General features: G+C 33.3%; 1 protein-coding gene across 1 annotated transcript in view; it reads right to left on the bottom strand.

Annotated features, from left to right (window-relative positions):
- Nucleotides 1–364: 364 nt before the first annotated feature.
- The window catches only part of fw (CUB and Sushi multiple domains furrowed), a 180939-nt gene continuing 157346 nt past the window's right edge, over nucleotides 365–23957 (bottom strand). Inside the window, exons 14-22 of the mRNA XM_085808259.1 lie at nucleotides 20943–21122; nucleotides 19019–19219; nucleotides 16759–16938; nucleotides 14231–14407; nucleotides 11083–11262; nucleotides 10058–10096; nucleotides 7057–7095; nucleotides 6904–6976; nucleotides 365–2964 (exon numbers count right to left, since the gene is read on the bottom strand). Coding sequence (XP_085664385.1) covers nucleotides 2655–2964; nucleotides 6904–6976; nucleotides 7057–7095; nucleotides 10058–10096; nucleotides 11083–11262; nucleotides 14231–14407; nucleotides 16759–16938; nucleotides 19019–19219; nucleotides 20943–21122 — 1379 coding nt within the window. The 3' untranslated portion in view covers nucleotides 365–2654. The remainder of the gene's footprint in view (nucleotides 2965–6903; nucleotides 6977–7056; nucleotides 7096–10057; nucleotides 10097–11082; nucleotides 11263–14230; nucleotides 14408–16758; nucleotides 16939–19018; nucleotides 19220–20942; nucleotides 21123–23957) is intronic.

The raw sequence follows: 23957 nt of genomic DNA, 5'->3' as shown, positions 1-23957 counted from the left end.
TCGGCTGCTGATGGGGCGCATCTGCTAAATATGCTGCATAAAAAATTCAAATATGTTTTCAGGTTTTATTTTTAAATTTGAAATTCAAGAGTGCTGATGCAAAGTAATTTTTCTTCTTTTAAAAGATTTCTTTTCAATATTTTATAAGTAATTTATATTTTCATTTTTATATGAGAAATAGTAGTTAAACTATGATAGATATGAGAGATTAAAATATGAGAGATATAGGAGTATATTTTAAGATTACTCTTTCTGTGTGAGAAACAGTAATTATACAACTCGACCATTTCTCCGTTGCATACATATACTATCTTTCTTCTTAATCAGTGGTGAGGAAACAAAAGTATTAAAAAAAAACCGACCATTCATTAAAAAAAATTTATTGACAAATTTTTAACTACAGTTTTGGTTTTAGTGGTGGTCCAGCCATACGCACAAGTCATGGATCATCACAGATTTAAATATTTCTATAGTATTTACAAGTACTATATAAATATGTGTATGTGTAGTATCTATAAATAATTTAGAAACACACTAAATAAGAAATGTTTTCAATATTTAAACTAAATCGCATTTTTTTTATCGTAGTTCTTTCTTGCTGTTTAATATCACATTTCTTACCTGTTCGATTTCACGAAAGAACTTAATTTTACAAACAACACTAAAGAACGGATAATGCGATTTTCTAGAATTTTATCAGTTAACTATTTAGAAAAGATAGATATTATACATACAACAAACAATAAATTCAGTAATTTAATATGGAAATATAAGTGGAAACTGAAAACATAAATAAAATAACTGTACATATTTAATCACTGGGATCATTCATAGTCAAAATATACTATTAAAAATAATGTGAAGTGTATACGAAAGAAAATTAAAATTTTTTTTATGAAAAGCCGTTCACCTCAAAAGATGCAAAGACAAAAAATAAATGTTCAGAGCATCATTAAAAATTAATAGACATCACAGGATAGAAAGTGTTTAATTAAAAAGGCATATACCAATATACTACTGTTGCCAACACAGGGCAGTGAAAACTGATTAACCAAAAAGCCTTATAGAACGAATATCTAATGAATATGGTGCTACGAATTTCAGAACCGTTGTTCAGGGGAATAATTTAATTAAACAGAATCAAAGAAAACAATTCATTTAATATACATACATTATATGAAATGGCAGAAGAGTTTTTATCTTCTAATAAATGTTCTAACAATATTTTAAAACTATTTAAAAAGCTTTAAATTCAAGTCTTTTAAACGATTTTATCTAATGATGTAAAAGGTATTTTTAAGCAATTTTAAATTATGTCTTTCGAACGATTTTGCAGTTTTTTAAACGTCTTTAGCTGAATATTTAATTAACTGTCAAGAATACTCTGGTAAAAAGTATGGAGAGGGGGAAAGAAAGAAAACGTTTGCTACCTGGTAGGTCTGTTTACAGGCGTAGATTAAAAACAGATGACATTTAATAGAATCGTATTTTCCTATTCAATCAGAATGTAAAACAGAATATAAGATAATTTTTTAGAACCTTTTATGTGCTTTTCAAAGTGGTGTTTGAAAGACATGCTTATTGAACTTCGCTTGAAATGTCATTATGTTTTTCATGAAAGGAGAGCTTTTTAAGACAAAAATTAACTATACCATTAAATATATATACTATGACTCAATGACACAGTTCTTATTAATTGATCCCTTTTCACTTTCATAAAAAACGAAAAATAACAGAAAAAAAAACAACATCCAAAGGGTAGTACCATCATTATTAGAGGTTGCTATAAATTTTAGCATAACTGAAATATCAAAAAAGCAACAAGTGAATTGTTGCTTTTTTAAGATTCGGATGGACATGGAATTAATAGAAATAATTCATCACATAAAAAAGGACATAAAGTTTATATAAATACTTCATCACAATTTTGAGTTATTTCATGCAATTTAAAAAGTAATAAGAAAATTTCTTGAAAATATTCCGTGTAGGATCTTTACTATAGTTTCTTTTTTAGTAAGTAATGTAATTTTTTTACGGAGTTTCACTTCAGACAACTCGGCTGCGAAACAAAAATCTGTTTCCTTAGCTCGCATATTCCTTAGTTAGCAATATTTCACTCCTATTTTCTCTTTAATAATAAATAAAACTCTGATTATTTCAATAGCGAAGTTTCTGTATATGGCCCGTTGTTTAGTAATCAATTCTTTGGAAAAGTTTTCAAACGAGCATGTTACCGCTCGTTTTATCAACACGTTTTTCAAAGTTTCCGTTTCGGAAATCGCATTGTACTCGGAGTTACAGAATACCCTGAAAGGGTCCTCGTTAATGCATGCCATCTCTGAATTGTATAGATACTCATATCGGTGATATGACCCGTCATAAAACTGAAGTAATATTATTTTGGCAAAAGTCCCTTTGTTATCAACTATAGAACCGAATTCCTGTTCATTCCTTAATTTTATATTTGTGTTTTGCACAAACATAACCGTGTGAAAACATTTATTGGCATTAAAAAGATGATGCACAAAACAGATTCTTCCCGTCATTTCTGTGCAAACGGTACATTTTGCCAAAATTCATTGTTTAAGGTTTATTCAATAAATTAAGCCTTCAGCACAATTCACAAAAGAAGTTTGTAGGAGGTCTGGGTGTTGCTACAAGCTCTCGCTCTGGATCACACCATTCCTCAGTTGCCTGACGACTCCTTGTTGCTGATTTCCGTCCTCCTCAGTATCATTACCATTCACGTTAGCGTAGATCGGCTGGGGGTTGCTGCTGAAGGTGACTAACCCATTTGGGTTGTTTCTCACTGCTCCGTTTCCGAATCCAGAACCTCCATTATGAGCATCGGCAGCAGTAATGGCGGCAATGGTTGAGTAAGCCCTGAGGGAGGACGAATCTTTATGATCGATGCGACTTGAGATGACAGCAGCCCCAGTGCTCTTGATAGCCTTTGCCTTTCGCCTGGAGAAAGGAAAAACACATGAGGAACCGATTTATGTGCTTTTAGAAGAAGATATTATACACAAAACAATGTCTCCCCATCATAGAAATAATTGATAGGGAAAAAATCAATATCCAATTACGCATGTATGAAGTTCATTATACGCCCAATTCTATTATACTCTCAATATTCTATCACACTCTCAATAAATTTTTGAAATATTCGAATAAATTAAAAAGAATTCTCCAACTTATTTTTTTTTTATACTTCAAAAAGTATGTAAGTATTTCTTATTTTAGTGTACAGATTGCCAAACATTTTATCAAAATATTATTCTAATGTACAGTGCGGGGGAAAAAAGTTCGATATCTCCCGTTCTACTGGGCCGATTGACGAATTCAGCTTCCGTTTTTCATGTCTCGAAAGCGCGACTTAGGATATGTATTAGATTTATATATAGCATTGTTCTAATGTAGGTATTTTGAAACAAAGTCGGACTTTTTTTGAAATGATATGCCAATTTTTTTTTCCATATTTCGATTCTACAACTCAAATTATACCAAACTGCAAAGTTTTGTAAAAACCGCACGAGTAGTTTTTAAAAACTTAGCTCTCAAAATTCTAGCTCCTCAATGTTAATTGAATTTGATATATATATATATTAATCTCTCTTTTTTATTAAACTTATTCGATTTTTCCTTTCACATTTCGAAATTTAGGTTCATTTCTAATATAATTCCCCCATTGTTCATTATTTTTCAAATTTGTATTTTTAAATAATTTTTATAAATATTTCTTAAAAAAAAAACTTTGAATTATAATCTATAAAAATTTTACCAACATCTTAAAGTAAACGTATTTCTAAGCATACCTGCAAAAAATAGAGTTTTTTTAATTCAAAATTTCCGAAGATTTACGTGAATTTATATATCGGCAGTTTTGAAATTTGGGATATTTGTTGAAAGCGATAACATCATCAAATGTGGTAACACTTTGTTAAAAATTATCTGAAAATAGAAGCGATGTGAATTTTTTTACGCTCATGCACAATGTAAAAAGGTAAAGGAAAATAGGTTGCCATATATTAAAAAGTTCGCAGGTGAATTATTTTTGGCGCAAACTGAAAAAAATGCGCCAAGATAAATTTTTGAATTTCTCAGGTAAATTTCTGACCAAAAAATACAAAATTTAATGCTCATGCATAATTTGAATTGTGGAATCGAAATATGGGAAAAATTTGGCATGTCATTTCAGAAAAAGTCCGCGATATTGTGCCAAAATCGTGCCAAAATACCTATATTGTAACACTTCTATATGTAAATCTATGTAATCCTAAGTCGCGCTTTCGACACATGAATTTCGTCAATTGGCCCAGTAGAACGGGAGAATAGAACCGTGCCTTTTTTTTTCTTTTTTTTTTTTTTCTTCGCAGTTAGAACTTAGAGCGTAACAGTTGAAGAACGATAGATCTTTTCTATACGAGGTAATTAATGATTTTGATAAAGGTGCAAAAATATCAAATTGCAACATTTTGGGCATTGTTTCTTTGTCAAAGTATAGGTATAATAATAATATGTATACGTGTTCCGCGTCTCTTCTAGGACCTCACTACACGCCTCGCCGTTTAAACTTTTAGGCTTTAATTTTAGGCAGGGGTCGTGGAACTCGCAATATTCTCAGGGGAAATTCGATGTATTTCAGCTAAACCGCGATTTTATATCGATTTATGCTAAGAAAGAACTGTATTCAGAAACACGTTGCTAGTTGGAAATAGTACGTGTTCTGTTGCCAAAAGACAGACTGAAACCAAACGTGATCGCTGAAAGTTTACGGATTAAGGAACGGCGTTATAGTTTTATATGTACTACAAAGTAAAAAATGGTATTTAGCCGGTAGTTACGCGTGATGGGTGATTCCAGTCGTTAAACGTTGATCGCGCATGGGATCGTTTCCTGCAGGATTGTTAAGTCCAGCTTTCAAAATTTTACGAAATCGTGGCTTATTTCCGTTTTATTAAATTGTTATGTTTGTTACTAACCCAGGTTTTGTGCTGCTAACTCTCTGCGTTAAGTTTTGAAACTTGACGCACATTAGCTTCTTAAAGTCTTGCATTTCATCTCTAAAGTTAATCCCAGAACCAAAAAATTGATTGGCACTCCAGGAAATTGATTATAAGAGTAACATTTAGTATTCAGAGCTGCTAAATGATATTATATGAGATTAAATTAACCAGTTCTTTCAGTCGAAAAGGTCTTCACTTGCGAATCTAATGTCTGCTTTAGAACATTAACATGAAGAAAGAATTAAGTATAAAGTTCTGGTTAACCATACAGAAGAGACTGCGTTAAAAATGATCAGCACAGAGAAGCCGAATATACAATTATTGCCAATACTACTTGATTTTACTTCTTGGGATTTTATTTAATTTTAATTAACTGTTAATTTTATTTTGGAAGCCCTCTTTCCTACAAACTCTCGTTTTCAACCCACGCTTTTTTGCCACAATGAGATTTTAGTTTTGCGCATTATGCAAAATAGGATGTTTGAGTTACTTCATATAGATCATTCAGTACTTCAAAACACAGACTGTAGTTTTGTGATCAAATGTTCCGAATTCGTCTCTTTACCTCACATGACTAGCAGACTGTTTTGTGGACCTTTCCTTCCCTGGCACTACAGTCAGGCATTTTCTAAAAACTTACTTCGTTTTTAGAAGAAGCAAGGTGCTTCACACTCTTTGCTTCACACTCTTTTCTTTTAGTAGCTTCACACTCTTTGCTTCATCTATTTCTGCCTCTCCTGGAGAAAACGTCGCTGATGTTTATCACTTCCGCCAGGCCTATTTGGGACTCATTAAGGAACTGGCAAAATCAGAAAAAGAAATCTCCTGCTGTGAACCAGTATGGTACAAAATTATCAAGTATCACTTCAGATAGAGAGCGTGAGCGTGTTTAGAGTGCGTGTTCTGCCTTTCGGCCACGTTGTTTCTCTGCCAGTTCAGCTTGCTATTTGTAAATTGTGCATTTTTTGCTTTTAAAGTGATTGAATTAGCTTGTTGTTATGTTTCGGTTAAGAATTTTATGCCTTTAGTTAACCTGCATGCAGTAGTTGTAGAATTATCAACAATTTAAAAGTTTAACTAGCGCTAGGCCTAATGAGGCTGCCATTTGTTTACATTTGAAATTCTAAATAGATTATTGAATAAAGTCAGTTGGTGCACCAACTTAAGTGTCTTTTTACACAGTGGGATTAAAATTTAACAATTTTGTGCACCGAATAGTCTTCCTGCCGGTTAGCCGAATTGCTTATTTTGGCGCAGGAAACTAAACATACTATTTGAAATTTAATTGTAAAAGTTTATATAGAATTTTGAGTTTGAAAACTGTTTTGATGGCTGTACTCGTAGACACTTTCTGTTAATTGTCTTAACATTCTATCTTTGATTTTGATTATCTATCTTTGATTTTTGTAATTATTATGACAGTTGCTTTTGCATAAATCGTTTGCGCGTACGTATCTTGTACATCTACAAACTAATTAGAATCAGGATAGCTTTATGCCTGATGCCTTTATTGCAAGACTCGAGACTGTTACGTTGGAATCCGATACGGCATCCGCATCTAAATAATGAAGGATATAGCAGTGATTATTGCATCATTTTATCGCTTCTATCCTAAACATTCCTGTTTCTAATATTAGAAACATGGTAGCTTATTCCTTGCATTTTTATCATATGATAAAAATATTAAAAAAAATTAAATGCACACAATGTTATAAAAAGGCATTACGTAAGTAAATATAGTCGTTTCAGAACCTAAAACCTCATTTGAAAACTTGCCCGTTTAGAATTTTTTCTTGTGACCTTCTTAATAGAAACAAAAAGAGGAGAAGTCTCACAACTAAAGTAAAGCAATATCTCACATGTTATGGTTAAAATTATGTTTTATAAAGAAACTTACGTTTTCATGCAAATTGCAGCTGCTATAATGATGATAATAAGAAGAACTCCAGCTCCAACCGCGATAGCAATTCCTGGAAGAGGGGCACAGAATTAGAACTCGAACAAAGAATACAAAAAAATTGTGACTAAAGAAACATTGCAAGAAACTTACCAATGGTTTTTGAGGCATCAATATCTTGTCCATCAGCGTCTAAAATCATAATAAAAAAATAAGTTATTACACAGGGTTGAATCGTATAACAAAATTTCATGAAGTTCGTCAAACTGCAACTAATAAAATATAGCTTTCTTACTGAAAATAGACACAGTTCTCTCAGATGCTTAAGCCTACTTTAAAATTTTAACTGAGTAAGTAAGCCTCTTTAGGATTTTACTCTAGTTAGTATTATTAATGAATCTATTTTCAGATTTAAAATTTAATTTAAAAATACATTAATTATTAGGAATTGAGAAATTTTAATCATAAGTGTTCGCGAAATTTCTTTTAAGCAATAAGTTTTCCGAGCTTTAAAAACAATAACAAAATATCTTGTCCAAAATGTATAGTTTTATAAAATCTGATGTGGACACCACGTGACTTCCTTGTACGGAATATTAAATTACACGCACTTTTTGCTGCATTTCATATAAGTTTATTTCCTCGAATTTCATTAGATATATTTCTCATTCAATTATTTCAGTTCTCACTTCGCGGCAAGATGCATAAAATCTCAAAATATCTTTACTAAAAATTGAAAAATATAAAACAAAAGATGCAATTAAAACATTTTAAAAATTTACAATTAAAATTAGAGTATCTACACAAAAGTAAGCAATCGGCCAGCGGGTAAGAAAGCAGATTTACTTTACTTCGTGCAAGGAAGTAGAAATGGTAAAACATTCTGTTGGAAAATAGGCCGATTAAGATCTGGAATTGTAATAAAATATATTTAAAAGTCATAAAATTACGACTCTTTTGCTTCAGTAAATATGAAACTGCAATGTAAATTAGAAGCAGAGTATTCCGAGAAGATGATTTTCCTTTTGGCTTGGAATATAACATTTTAGGAAGTTAAATTTTTAATATCGCCTTAAAGACCGACATCAAAATTATTTTATGGTTGATTTGCCAGTTTTTGAATTAGAATTTTTTGATAAACTCCTATTTGTTTGAAAACAACCACTATTTAAAGATGAAGAAATTCTGCAATTACATTATGATAGTTATGTGAAATTGCACACTAACGTAACTAAGCCGGTAATCCTATTTTAATTCACAGAAAATACGAAACAGTAATGGATTAAATCTCTTAATTTCAAGTTTATTTAAGCCCGGTGGTTCTTACAGGGAATTCAAGATACAATTGCCAGCTAAATTACCATCTTTCCTACAAATTAGACCTTCTGCAAGAAAATACAGTAGAACCGCTTAATGTGATCATGTTTGTCCACTTCTAGTTTGAGAACACTAACCAAATAATAACATAACCGATAAAAATATAATTAAAAATATTATCGAAATTTAACTTTGTAGAGTCATTAGGTTATATCGATGCTGGGAAGTGAAAACTGAAGTGTGCGATGGTGGAAAGGAAGTAGAAAATACCTTATAACGTATTTAATGTAAATGTACTTAGAAATATATAAACACTTTACTTTCATAGCATTTTTAATTAGGAAAAACATTAATAATGGATGTTCCATAATTATTACGCAAAAGTTCCTTTATGAATTGTTCATAATACTTCTGAATGCGTCAACGGCCGAGGGATAAAATCGCTGAACACTGTTGGTTTGACCTGTGTTCGATTCTAGGTGAAAGAGCGTGGCGAACTGCGTGGGTATTTTCATAGTTTCCCCCATGTGTAACGAAGCTACAAATCAGTTCCCTTTAGTAAGTCCTCCACGAAGGCATCCTTTCCTTTAGACAGAATGCTTTCCATAATGCTTCTGGAAATTATTTGATTGATTCTGTATCCCTAATCTTAATATTCGGAGAGCAGTCCTCCTCTCAGCGTTCATAGGAAATTCATCGATTTCATAATCTCTTTCCGATAATTTTTCACAGATGTAGATGTATTTCAGAAAGTGACTGTCAGATATTTCTTCTTTCCAAATTCCGAAATTCCGAAAATCGTATTCATTGTATACGTTTGTACTCAAATGAAAACTAAGCCTATCTGGGGACTGGATGCTTTACATGGTGACTTTTTTCTGTCATTTAGCAATTTCTGTATTCTATTTTGACCTTTACTATTTGTTTGACGACTTTTTTTCACTGTGAAAATTTATTCTAATAATATTTTGATCAGAGTAACCGACTTGTTGATCAGAATAAGCGATATATTTTCCATGTTTCGAACAGAAACGGGCGAGTCTTCGCTTATTTGATAACAGTATCCGAATGATAACATTGATCGCGATCACAGTAAGCTGCGCCTACTGTTGTTCACTTTTAAGCAAAATTTCGAATTAAATCAAGCTCATTTCATCGATATAGGATGTACGTGGGTAAAATAACTATTAACATTTACTCATATAATTATATAGAATTTCCTTTTTATGTACATTAACATATTTATCAGGAATCAAATCCAAGTAAATCATCAGATTTCAAACCGAATGCCCAAGTTGATAATATCCTCTTTTTCATTAACAATATATGTATGTGATGGTTTAAATGCGTAGTTAGAAATACGGATGCATAAACTAGAAACTTCCAGACGTGGCGGTTTCGAAACATTTTATTCTATGATAATTCACATCGGATCATTTTGTTAGACAAATTACTTTTCAATCATAGCTGAATACTATAATTTTTACGACATAAGCATCTTAGACAGGAAAGTATAAGCAGCGCGGACATGTTTGTATGGCAGAAGTTAGAAAAAGGAATGACGTAATTGCTCGCGAAGCAGTATTTATACTACGTAGGTGCATAAGCTGTGATTGGTTAATTTCAGATTTTAGTTATCTTTTTCAAGCAGCGTTATGTAACATGGAAAGATTTCGAATTTGGGAGAACAGATGAACATAGGGGGAGAACGTAAAATCTAGAATAGTCAATTTTGAGGTTGCCAATCATTTTCTAGCGTAGCCATCATATTTTATTATATCTTACATATATATAATGCAAAAGAAATTTACTAGATTTCAGACAATAATATACTTACGTTGACCATCAGCTGTATTTTCTATTTCCAAGACTATATCTGAAAATTCAACAAAAATATCAGTTAATTAGCGAACAAATAATATTCATTTATATTTTATTTTGTTATGAAAAACAAATGCTTTCTTGTTTATTGGTTAAACTAACTGAACTCTAGGGCCTGATAGGACCAGCGATTATTATTATTTTTTTTTTAATTTCATGACATAGATATTATTCAAAAATTTATAGAGATACTTGTATTATGATGTTCTCAACGAATTCCCTAAATTTTCGTTAACGGAAACTGTGTTTGAATTAATTATTCATGTATTCAAATACTGTGTAAATTGAAGACTGTTTTCATTTATCTCGAGAAAGTTACAGTTGCAAAATAAAACAAAATCTGGGATTTCTTGTTGCTGATACTCACTTGTCTGACGTATAGTCAGCCCAAGCCCACGACTAGGTGGCCAACTATTAGGTGCCTCCGCAATAAAATAGCCACCACTTCTGGCTTTAGTAGTGACCAATGTCGTTATACGCAAATGCCCGCCGCTGGGGAAAAAAAAAACTACGTAGTGGTTTTTTGTGTGGTTTGCTGCGGGTGAAAGAAATGCAAAGGTTTTTCGAAAAGAATTGTAGAAATTGTATGGTTTGGCAAGGTGGCTGTTCTTCGAGTTTTTTATCATAATTTGGGAAGAAATTCCAGCTCCGAACGTTTTTTCATTTTTCTACTAGAAGCTCAATTGAGTCTTGAACAGCGAGAATGCAATCCACACTTATATGAAGACGGATCATCGTGTAATCTAAACAAAAGAATTTTGCTATGTTTTGATTATGCAATCATGCGCTTATGTATTTGGAATGGTTTTATTGGTTTTTCATGACACATTAATTTCATTAGCCGCTGTAAGTTTAAAACACAGCAACTCTTTTCCACTGAAAAACAGACTAATATATTACACTAATATTACACTTTTCTCTTGGCAGTAATCAAGCACAGAAAAACTGTCTGAAACCTATTTTGATATAAAATTCACTTACCGACGCATTTTGGCTCAAGATCGCTCCATTCACCCGATGCCAGGCATGTTCTCGAAGGCTCTCCTACCATCTGAAAATCGGGCAAACATCGATACTGTACAACACTTAGGAAAGTTGTGGTTCCATTAGCAAGGAAGCCTTGTCCGTTGGCTATTGCTGAGGGTGTTCCACAGTCTACCACTGAGGTGAATAATAAGAAACCATTAAATACATAAAATTTAAATACATTGCTAAAAATATGAAATACATACACTACAATTTTTGTTGATAGGCTACTTTCAGCACTTATTTTCAATTAGATATAAAGATTAGGATTAAATATTAGGTCAGAATTCAATAAAATATTTTATGATGATGGTTCGTTATCAATTTCTTCGGTATCAGAAAAATAGCCAGAAAAAGACAGCATGTCCTCTGTCTGAACCTCATCTATAATAATTCTGGAAGGGAGCAAAAATGCATTTCCTTGTACATGGAATAATATTATCATCTACAGTGAAACACACAGCAAAAAAAAAAAAAAAAAAAAAAAAATAATGAACATTATGTTAAAAAATATGACAACAGTATTCTTTACGAATATCATATATTTTAAAATTAAATTTAATGACAGCCCTTCACATCTAACTAGACGCTTCAACCCAAGCTACAACATTGTGTTTTTCACTTGTAGAGACATTACGTTATTTCGAAGCAGGAGATGTGAAAAATGAGCAATGCCTCGTCAGGACTCGAACCACGGACCTGTCGAATAGGCGTCGAGTGTGATAACTACTACACCACGAAGACATGCTAAGAAGGCGGGAGAAATGTCTTATACACTTCAAATTTCTATTGTGTGCTTACCTTTAAATCTATGCCCATTCTCTAAAGATGCTGGTTCTTGCTACAGTGACGAGGATCACCTGGCTTTACCTCCGTTCATCTACCTGCCTTCGACCTACATCAGCCATGAGTCTATATTACCACGGCGTTCTCTAGGACTCCACCTCAGCGAGCCGGAACAAGTTGTGCAAGTGTATACAATAATCTAAGCATATAGTGGAACTGGGAACCTGGCTAGCCCTCGACTTCAGAAGTTCTTACTTTTCCCTGAATATTTAGAACTCTCAAATTATTTTAGCCACGATTTTATTCGGAAGTCGACATAACCGTATCTCAAAAGAGTATGGTGCATCGAACAGCAGATTGCCACAACAGCAACACTTAATGTAATCAACAAAAGCATTTTCATATTAACTGTATTAGGTATCATAGCCAGTGACATTAATGTTGTATTTAAACATTGTCTGAACACGAAGCTCAAGACGCACAGTCCAATTGTGACAGGACAGAAGAAGAAGACATGGGCAGGACGCTAGAACTTCGTCAAATTCTGTCGCAGATATAGTCCCACGGCACGAATACTACATTCCCATCCAAATTTTGATAGAGCACACTTTGGAGACTGATCCGAAGATGTCCAACCTCTGTACCTCTACCGGGAGATCACTCGAGAGAAATTTCGGCTGTTCAGCATTTTACGTGCCCCCTATTCCGCATACACACTATAAAAGCATCCATACCTTTTCCAGGATTCGAGCCTTGGCCTTACGATGCGAAGTCAGCATCGCTAACCATTATACCGTTTAGGGCATTTCATACATATTTCCCCATCACATGACATCTCATTGCATTTTCAGATTTAACATGAACTTTGAAGCGATGGCCTGAAATGAGAATTTCTCTTACTTTCTCGATCGAGAGAGGTTGAAATGTGACAATTTTTAAAAACGTTTCATCTGGGAAAGCCTGAAGTAGAACATAACCGTCTTTATCATGAGCAGTTAAGGACAGACAAATTGAAAATGTTAGCTCGAGAGACTGACTTTAACAAAGGCAAATAAGAATGGGGAAAGGAGGTTGATACACATGATGTGCATATGCATTTATCCCTTTTGTTGCAGTTGCTTGTTTTCACAAATTTTTCGGAACGAATTCATTAATCTAAAGAATATCTTAGAAATATGTATAGATAATTTAATTTTATACTTATTCTGTTATTTTAGAGAGTTTATAATGATTAAATATTCTGTATAATACCATATTTGCCGATAATATATACTACAAATTTTATAAGCAATATTTTAACCTATTTTGATTACAACTTATAGTCCATTACGTCATAAATTTAAAGTTACATGGCTGACAGTCAAACAATGATTGACTTTCGCCGCCAATGTTCCAAAAAAAGTTTGATTTTTAGGAATTTAGTGAGCGTTCTAATGGATTCGAATCTAGCAGTCTACTACATATGTGTAAGAAGTCAAAGGCCTTTCTTGATGTGTGTTTTGATGCCAAGGTTAGCATATCTTCTGGAACACAGATCATCACCAGTTCAAATTCCCACTGCGGCACAATAAATCTTTTAAGGGATCTTAATTTTAAACTTCTCTAATTTTCTTTTAAAATGAGAAACTGGAAAATAAGTGAACGATATGAGAGAAAATATATCTAGAATGTTATATAATAGATTCGAACGAAGAACTTCGAATAGAGGCAAAAAATAAAATTCTTTTCACCGCAAGTATAACTGTTCGATTGGAATGAAAAAACATTTGAAATTTTTCTTTACCAAATACGTTTGGTAGTTTATAGGTCAAATGGATTTTGGTAGCTAATTTTGTCCGTCTCTTAGATTTACTTGGAAGGGCCTTTAGCCTTTTGCTAATCGGGTTTGCTGGAGTGATTAGAGGGCCGGATCCAAACCTTTGTCGTAGGACCTTTGCCGTGTGAATTACATACTTTGAATCACTAAGTTTTATGTCAGCTTCTATCCCCTAAGCAGCGGTGACTTATTTTGTAATACACGAGTTGTGCAGTTTAAGTTATAATAAAAAGATTTATTTTAAACCTTCTTCTGAGCTCATAGTGATTTCTCTGAAAGTCTAAGGACATGGCGATAAACCGTCTGACTACACGAAGCCAGGAGTTAGCTTGAGGTACGCAAGTTCCTCATAGGAGTACTGTTTATTATTCAGCGTTGCTAATCCTATGCGTTAACATGTTTCTCTACAGGAGGTATGAATAGGTTCTGTAATTAAAAACCACTTTTCACCTGTTATTGGAGTATTAGCTGCAAGGATGCAAACATAAAACAGAAACATACACTTGCAGAAAGGTGTGTCTCCACTCCATTTTCCATCACTTCCACAAACTCGGCTGCTGTTGCCCACCAGCTCATATCCAGTAGAGCAACTGTAATTAACCCACTGTTCTACGACGTAACTGTCACCATCAACAGTCGTCTGGTCGTCCTTCGTGTCTGGAGCACCGCATGATACCACTGTTAAAACAAACAATTATTTATAATTACTCATGATTTTGAAATATGCAGAAAATGGACATGTTACGAAATAATTATATATATATATTCATTTTATAACATGAAAGATTAAGCAATGTAATATTACAAACTTCCATTCTGCTATTATCGTATTCGGGCCAGTGGTAAAAAATATACTTTAGTTTCATTCAGAAGTTACTTTAAAATGTTAGCTCTTCTAAATATTTGTAACATTCTACTTCCTAACAATTTAAGGATGCTGTGGGTCCCATGAGTGGTATGTCATGGTTTTTACCGACGGGTACTGGGTATAAAATAAAATTATAATTCTCTATAAGACAACCGTGCGTGGACGGTGATGTGGTCATCTTAGAGAGGTGAAATCCAGTGTTAGTGTTTATTTTGATAGTCTCGGATATATTTTTCACTTTCAGAAGTAATCGTCCCAGAGAGGTGCTTCTCACTCCAGGGTTTATTGCAGTTTTGATACCAAGATCAATGATGGAATTTGAAGACTAACAAGTGTAATAACGATTAATATGCTCCGATATATTTATGAAAATCCGATAAAAAGGCGAAAACAAAATGATGATATCATAAAAATATTTGAATCTGTTGGATATCATAATAAATCACTAGTTAAAAACATTTTATCTCAAAAAGAGCACAAGGTCAGCAAGGCAGATTATTTCTAATTTTTATTACTAATCAGTTTAGTAGTTTAGTTAGTTTTTTCGGTAGCAGTAGTTTTTTAGTAATTAGTTTTATTACTAATCAGCAAATCGGATTATTTCTTAGTTGTATTACTCTTGGCTTCAGGACTAGCTCTTCGTACCGATTCCTTCTCTGGAATTAGTGATCAATATATTTCATTTCGAGTTCTTTCATGTAACGTAAGAATGAAAGCAAACTAAAATATAGCTCCAAAAGTTAAACTAATTTCTCTTATAAGAATCACGAAAAAATTTAAATTCCTTAGAGCTTACAGCCAGTAGTTAACGGTATGTCGACGGCAGCTATGGGAGCACGTGAAAGCGAGATAGTCCTTCCCGGGTACAAAGCCAACGCAATTCAAACTTGTCTTTGGCGCGAATGGCGAAGTGTTAAAGGGGCTAGCCTAGACCCTCTGATCCATTGGATCCTATTTAGTAGTTAGCCAAACTAAATCAACAGTAAAGATTGTACACTTACAGTTAGTTCGGGAGCTCTTCAGGTATTTAATATCAGTTTAGTTGGTCTTGGTGTCCAAGATAGCATCTTTTTATATCAGAAAACTGTTTTAACAATTTATGAACTAGAGAGTGTTCCTATATTATTCGAATTTTGATTTCATTTCATAGTGTTCTCGGCTTTTATAATTGTTAACGCTATAATCTGCTAGCCTTAAAAAGTTTGCTAAGTAATGCTGACTAACGGCCTTTGATGGGACCTTATATATGGAATTGGAGAATTGTTGTTTAGTAAGCTAATTAAAGCGGAAAAATATTTTGTATAAGATTACAGTTTTTAAATACTTACCGATGAACAGGTCACCAGTCGATGAAATAAAAAAATGTAGTAACCTGTTTATTTTACCTCATATATAGCAACGCGGTGACGTTATTCGAATAAAGGAATAAATGGAAAAAATGAACATAGATCCAGAGTTTTCCCTCCAAGATTTTTCGGTTATCCTTCTAGTTGAAGTGCTAATTCTGTTTTATCATTTTTAATACATATAAAAAAAAGAATCAACGTAGAATATATGATTTAACATCTGCTGAAGGACGATTAGTCGCGAATAATGGGCCTCTAGAAGTTCGAAGGTTAGGGTAGGTTATTTGATTAAGAGAAAGCAACTCAAGGTCTATCTGCCTGTGGGGAGGGATGCCTTCTTGGGGCAATTTTTAAGGGAACTGGCTGGTATCCATGTTACGCATGGAGAAAACGACGAAAACCCCCATGCAGCCAGCCCGTTCTCCAGGACTCAATCCCACGTAGAACTACCAGTGTTCAGCGACTTTACTTCTCGGCCACTTGTAGGCCCAAGTCCGAAAGAATGACTCTCCTCTACCTCTAGCGTTCCCGTACCTTCTTCTTTTGTAAGAGTCATGTGCTTTCCCACGAGACATTAGAAAAATTATTTAATTAGAATATTTTACACTTTGATAGTTTGTGTTTTGGACTTGCATAGAATGCCTAGGAAATGTGAGAAATATTAATCGTTTCATACTTTGAAACTCAATTTTTGGCATTCTATACAACGCCTGTTTTCATAGATTACCGGTAACATATATATTTAGAAAGACTGGAATTAATTTTTAAGCTTCTAATTGATTATTTATAAATGATGATAAATAAAATCTTCCAACCTTGGCACGTTGGTTCGCTGTTACTCCATGTGGCGTTTTCAAGACACAACCTTCTTCTTGCCCCGTGTATTTCGTAATTGATATCGCAAACGTATTCTACCTGGCTACCATAGTACGTGGTATTAGAAGGCAGCATCCAATGGCCATGAGGGACAGGTAAGGGCAAACCACAATCAATATCTGAAAAAAGAGAAATTTTTTATTTTTGATAACGTATTTTGTGATTAAGATACCTAAGATTTAAAAACTTTTAGGTACTAATGGGATTTTACTTTAACTTAGATTTGTAGTAACAGTTATAATTAACAGAAAATGCAAAATAGTTTGTCTCTTTCAAAATTTAAAATCCCGTCAATAAATTAAATTAATTTAAAACCGAAATCACTGCAAATAAGTTTTTTTTATGCTTCTTTTAATGCTTAGGAATTTGTGAACTCTCTTTTTAAATGAACTAAAATGCTTTGAGTGACAACTGAGCGGATAATCAATAGTTAAATAATAGTCTTTTTTAATCATGTAAAGTTAATTTTAATAAATACATTATATTCTTTATTAAACTTTTCTAGTATTACTACTCTTTCGCCACTAGAATATGTGCATTAACTAACTGTGAAAAATTAACTAATTAACTGTGAATTAACTTTGTTAACTCCGCTAAAATATGTGAATAATCGAAGTTTGCGAGATAAAGCTGGCAGCGTCAGTTTGTTGCGGTGAATGTTTGTATAACTGTTTACTTTTAGTTCTGTCGCTAAGAGCTCGTGACTGTCTTTGCTGCAGTCATGGAAGAGCGAAGCCGGATTGTTCGGTTTTAATCTAAAATCTGATTTGCAAGTACTTTAAATAATTGCTGTTTCCCTGGCCAAGGAGGAGAAGTTAATTTTGTTAATGTTTTAGTTTGTGTAACTTCAGGCTGAAGTTCGAATAAATATATTAGTTGTTTTACATTATTTTAATTACTTACTCTTTTGTTATTGAAAGATAAAAAGTAGAAAAAAATTTGCTCGGTAGTCTAAGAAGGTGATAATCTGGCACCAAACTGATAAAGTACTTACACATTAACGCAACCACCTTAGTAGATGTCGCCAAATTTTCAGAATGTGCCAAACTATGGCAACCTTGCGCATGAACATTCTTCCCGCCCGCAAACATGCTCATAACAATCCTTCAGTCAAGCAACGCCACCATTTTCGTGAGTGTTCTTTTTTAGTATATTCCAAAAATGGTTTTTATAAACAAATCATGATATTTTTTGAATTAAACTTAGTTTTAAAATAAGAGCTTCTATAATTTGCCAGCAGTAGAAGAAACTGACGTCAAATTCCTGCAGAAATACAGAATTTAGCTGAAAATTTTCTAAAGGGAACGACAAGGAAATTTGTTTTCTTGATAACCTCTGTTGCTGTGGGTTGCACGAAACTGTCTCTGCACGTTTACCTGAGCGAAAACACACATCGCTGTGTATTTCGGTAATTTCAGCACCCCCCCCCAAAAAAAAAACTTGCAGCCAATACGTAACTATACCTTTTCAATCTATAAAAAATTGCCGTATTGCTCCGAGGTGATTACATTAATGTGTAAGTGCCACAGATAATAATAATAGACGTCCAATATGTAATGCTTAAAAACCAATGCAATAATGATAAAAAGAAAAAATAACACAGAGCAGCAAGAAATTAAATGAAGAATTTCTTAATGGATGAGAAACATATCACTGATTCGTAAGAATGAAAATATTTATGAAACCTAGTATATCACATATTATTAAGTATTTGATTTAATTTAACGGTCAAAGAATAATGGTTTATTTTAAATTTTTTATGTGGAACGTTTCATTGATGAAAGGATTCAACAATTTTAAAGCATCGAAAATTTCAAATCTGCAAAGCCATATGGAACCTACTGAATAGGTATTAGTTACTGACTACATAAAATATATCAATTACTAGTAACGTAAACTTATATAAAATCGATAACTTGATTTTTAAAGGGGAAAAAGCAATATTTAATAATAAAAGTATTTTTTTGCTATACTATATATTTAGTATTTGAGAGAATTTTCCTGGTATTATCAGTATTTAATAGTCATTGATTGCGTAGTGTTTATATACTACAGTAAAAATGTCCTAAGGAGCACAAAAAGGTTAAGCTTCGATACCTGTTTATTCTTACAGGGAAAACGCCAAACAAATCCACATAATTAAAGGATGATGTTTTGCTTCACTGCATAGAAAAAAAAAATTAATTCGTGAACACATACACATGCAGAGAGGTGGCTCATTAGACCAAACTCCTGTAGGCAGGCAGGTCCTGAGAGGTTCTCCATTGATGGGTAAGTGTCCAGCAACGCATCGGTACTGGACCGTAGATCCGACACGGAAAGAATCAGCCGAGGCCCGGTCATTACCTCCGTAAACTACGGTTGCATTCTTTGGTACTTCAGGTGGAGAGCAACGGATTTCTGAAAAGGAAACACATGCATATGATTTAAAATGTGTGATTTTAAATATCAAGTATTGTTGCGTGCGCGTACGGGTTCGTAATAGTTTGAATGCACAAATTCAAGAATAGGTTAATAAAAATTTATTTTTATCAAAGACGTTTCAGATCTCTGCAGTTTTCCTCAGAAATATTCGTACAAGTGTTTAGAAAGTTAATCATATCTCACGCTGAACTCGCAATAGTAACAGCAGCAGCTAACTAAACAACTGAGAACAGATGCTCTCTCTCTCTTCGATTTTGAATAGACGTCATACCGTGACGTTTCATGGCTCCATTTTCATTGCACGGAGCATACGGAGGAGGCTTACTCCATTTATTCTGATCCCCTTGGCCTTTTATATAACTATATAACATCTACAAGTACGTTTTACTGTACATGTAATTAATTTTAGACTAATATTAGTTTTCTGTTATTTTATTTTCATCTCGTCTGTAAGGAATGTCATTTCAAAGATGCCCAAATGAAATTAGTTTTTTAGCTTAAAGCTTCTTCGAAGTATTTTCTTTTTTACTGAAAATTCGCTGATATAGTACAAAGACATGTGTTAAACTATTATTTAAGTGTTCCTGTAAAGTAAAGACTTAATAAGTGGCAATACATTGTTATTAAAACTTAAATATTTAACATGATATCATAGAAATTAACCTTTTACAAATATATGAAGTTAAGGCAGCAAAAATCTTTTTGGTTTAAATGTAGAACCTTCTTCAGTTGCAGAAGCACTTTAGTAGCTGAGGAAAAAATACCTTCGAAACTAGCCCCGCCTAATTTATGAATATTAAACTAATTTTCGTTGCCTTAACACCTCCAATAATCGTTATTCGGAGTGTTATTTTAACTCGGATCTATTTGATATGTCAGTTAATGAGATAAATTCAAATGACCTCAGAAATCAAGTGACTTAATGTATAGCTAATGTAAACAAACAACGTTATTCTTCCTCTTGTCTCTTGTGGAATGTATCTCATTACCCTTAATATTAATTTAATCAGATTGAATTTTTCTTAAAGTTGGGAGAGAGCTTAACTACTAAGAGAAAGTATGGCTTGCTAAAAACATAGCTGATAAATAATCTGATTTTGTTGCAAATCTGGAAGCACTGATCAACCACAAGGAAGGAACAACAAGAAAAAGAAAGAAGAAATATTCTTTCTTTTCAGAAAGAAATATTCTTAACCGTATTCCTAATACCCCCGAAAAAAAATGTGTGCGGTTATAATAATTTTTAACAAATGGCAAAGCCCCTTTCCATGGCGGGAATAAGCGCTGTGCCCACTTTAAGGACTTAAAATGATCTATACTCACTTGTGATATTTATGTTTCACGATTACTTTCATAATGTCTCTCAGCTTATCTCGCCAAAGAGAAACCGCTGATAGGAGGAGTAAATAAATGTGTTCATAATTTTAGGCATGTGCATGTCTTGGAAACAGACATTACTTGTATTGGCTCTTTCTTGTTAAAAGGGATACCAGAAACGCCTTTGGCAACATTTACAGTTTGCACATTATAGAATGGGCGATAAAGTTTGCAGTTCTGGCAACTAAACACGGCGAGCCGCTTTAACAAGAAAAATTTCCGCTTTATCTTAACTTATAAGTTTTTAATTAGATGGATAAGCATTCTCAGAATATGTATTAGAAAAATACTGCAGCAGTCCAGAATTGAAGTTCTGACTTACCTTCGCACTTGGGGGCGTTATCGCTCCACTTCCCGCTCTCGGTACAGTGCCTAACACGGGTGCCGATCATCCGGAATCCAGAATTACAGGAATAGATAGCCATGCTACTCAAGTATGTAGTACCATTTGAGTATTGAACCTCACCCCGAAGAAGTGGTTGTACTCGGCCGCAGTCCACATCTAAAAAATAAATGTGCATAAACAAATTTCGTACTTTTAAGAAAAAAAGTATGTACTCAACATTTCAGCTCCGATGTTATTACGTATTCGTTTTTTATTGGATCCAGGAATCGGAAACAAATTGGGAAAACAATAATTCAGTGGTTCGCAAGTTTTATTTTGCTTTATTCTTTCCTCCTTAACATGTGTGTTTTATACCATTCTTCTGTCATAAACTGCTTCAGTTCTTGGAGAGAAGATGCTGGGAGAGAAAAACAATATCTCACTGTCTATTCCAGCACATACCACAGGGTTTCGATGATATTAGAGTCTGATGATTGCTCAAACAAGAGAAGAAGTGTAACTTTATTTTCTTAAAACAATTTTACATCATTAAGAAGGGCATTATCATTTTGAAAGGTACAGTTACTCGGTATGAAACAGTGTCTATATCATTAAATGGATGAGATTGTTTAAGAGGGTTATGTAATCAACGATATTTAATTTTAATAATAAAGTGACACTTGGGCCTCCTGCAAACCTCGATACCACTATCCAGAGTAACTGAACCAGCATCATGTTTTAGTATGGTGCTGTTTCAGTCTGCTTGGAAGCAGAAGTCTGGATTCTAAGCTTCTGTTGAAGTTGTTCGCTCTGTGCGTGAATTCTTTTCGAGGTGGGAAATAGTGCGAAGGTTGATTCATCCAGACGCAATGCTTATTTCCCTTGATCAACATTCTGTGTTCTATACACCTGGCCCCCTATCTAGTTTGCATCTATTTTGAATTTATTTAAGAAACAAAAGGCTTCGAGGCAGCAGCTGTGCCGCAAATGTTCTGCTTATATAATTTCTTTCGTACCAGAAGTTTTCTTTAATGTTCTTCTAATTCAGTCACTAAGTTTAACTTTCCACCAACAACTATGTCTCACAGACGATGTTTTGCTTAGAATATTGTACGCTGTCATGACGTTAAACTGAAACTTCTCGATATGCCTAAGAATTTTACAACTGAGATTACAGATATACCAACAGAGAGGTAATAAGGATCTGATTTCTTTAAACTCAATCGAATGACACATTTCCCTTCACTAAGGTTTTCGAACTACAAATAAAGTTTGTAAGTTTTCACAACATTAAGAAAATATGTAAAATAGTTATACCAAAAACATAATGCTAATCCTGCGTAATCTATTAGAAGCATAATTAACTTCCTTAAGCATGGTGTTTCCTAATTTTGGGCAAATCCTGCATATCATACATATATTTTTATTTGTACATTTGTTTGTTTTATCTTATTTATATACTTGTTTTGTTTATTATAAAATTTGAGAAATATAATTAGGTAAATGCTTTAATTGGTTTCGATGCGCTTACACGATTCCAGGTTTCTTATATGGTACTTAAATTATTATTTTCATTGCTTTTAGGTCATATAATCAGACGATGCCATATCTAGCTTTCGTCATGATCATTCTTTTAAAGTTCTAAGGTCGATTAAATCCTGTTTTAAGACGTGAAATTCTTTTCTTGAAGGAAATTCCCTTCCGGTTGAGAACTACTGAAATAATTCAACAATTTTTTAAGAATTTCAAATGAAATTTTGAAAATTAAAGATATTAATGGATCCTATAAACTTATTTGTTTCTATAGAGTGGAACAATCCATTGTAAAATTAATGAAAGCTATGTGTAATGTCTTAAACTTCAATTTTATGTTTTAAGTGAATTCTTATTATTAACTCTACGTAAAAAAAAAATCTTGTTTCATTCAATATATTCAGTCTGGGCGATTAAAAATTTTTGGTTTCATTTAGCTTGTTTTTATTAGTGGTAACAAAATAAAGTTTCAATATTAGTTTTTATTTAGTGACAAATGCTGCTACTGAGCGGGCCTCTCGGCATTTTTTATCTATTACGAGCTGAAGTGAATTGGATACTGAAATAAACAAAAGAGACAGCAGGTGCACTAGTGAACGGAAGCAGAAAGTTAGAGCTGCTTACTGCGTTTGTAATTAATATCCTTCTATCGTTTAAATTCTTTGGTATATATAACAATAAAATATGTTGTTCGCCTTGTAAAAACAGTCTGTATTAATCGCTTCTGTCATTTGGAGTGTCTACGATTTCTTCAGCTATCCACCGTAAAGAAGAATAAAAGTAAGCTTTACCTTTGGATATTAAGGTAAAAGTTTAAAATTTGGTGCCCCTTATTTTTTTGGTGATTCTTTTTTGACGCCAAGTTCGGCACAAGGAAGGCACAATTTCAATATGTCTGCTACACAAAACCAAAATAAGAAGTCAAAGAATTGCGCAAACTCGGTGTCCATGTACACATCGATCTATTTTCACTTAAAAAATCAAGAAGCTAATACCAAGTTGTATCATTGTATCATAACCAGAAACGGGGTATCATCACCAAAAGTAAACAAAATGTGTCGCCAGTCGAAGGGGCACCCAATTCTACAGAGCCAATATTATTACTGATCTTCTAAAAATAAATCTGTTTGATTTCTTTATGAAATATAATATATAATTTGGTTACATTTGATGCCCAGCAGGGCCAGCGCTAGACAAAATACTAAACATGTTGTCTCTTCTTTGTTCTGCTACTCAATGCCTCATCTAAATTCCAAAAATTTTACCATCCCTAAAATGTTGCAGCTCCTAACTTCTGCATCCTGATGCAGCTGCATTGTTTGCTTCGGCTGTGGCGTCGGCCCTGATACCAAGTAGTATAAAATTTTAAAACGTGAATTAAGGATAAAAAAAATACATGAAAGAGCTGAAATATAAATGAATATCTTAAAAACAATTATGATTAAGTTGTATAAAGAAGACTGAAAGAAGGGGGGGGGA

The sequence above is a fragment of the Stegodyphus dumicola genome, chromosome 1, assembly GCF_044657685.1.
Source record: "Stegodyphus dumicola isolate Sdum_Otavi_A_Nest chromosome 1, ASM4465768v1".
NCBI lineage: Eukaryota > Metazoa > Arthropoda > Arachnida > Araneae > Eresidae > Stegodyphus > Stegodyphus dumicola.
The sequence above is the reverse complement of the archived record's forward strand: the minus strand, read 5'-3'. Positions and strand labels throughout refer to the sequence as shown.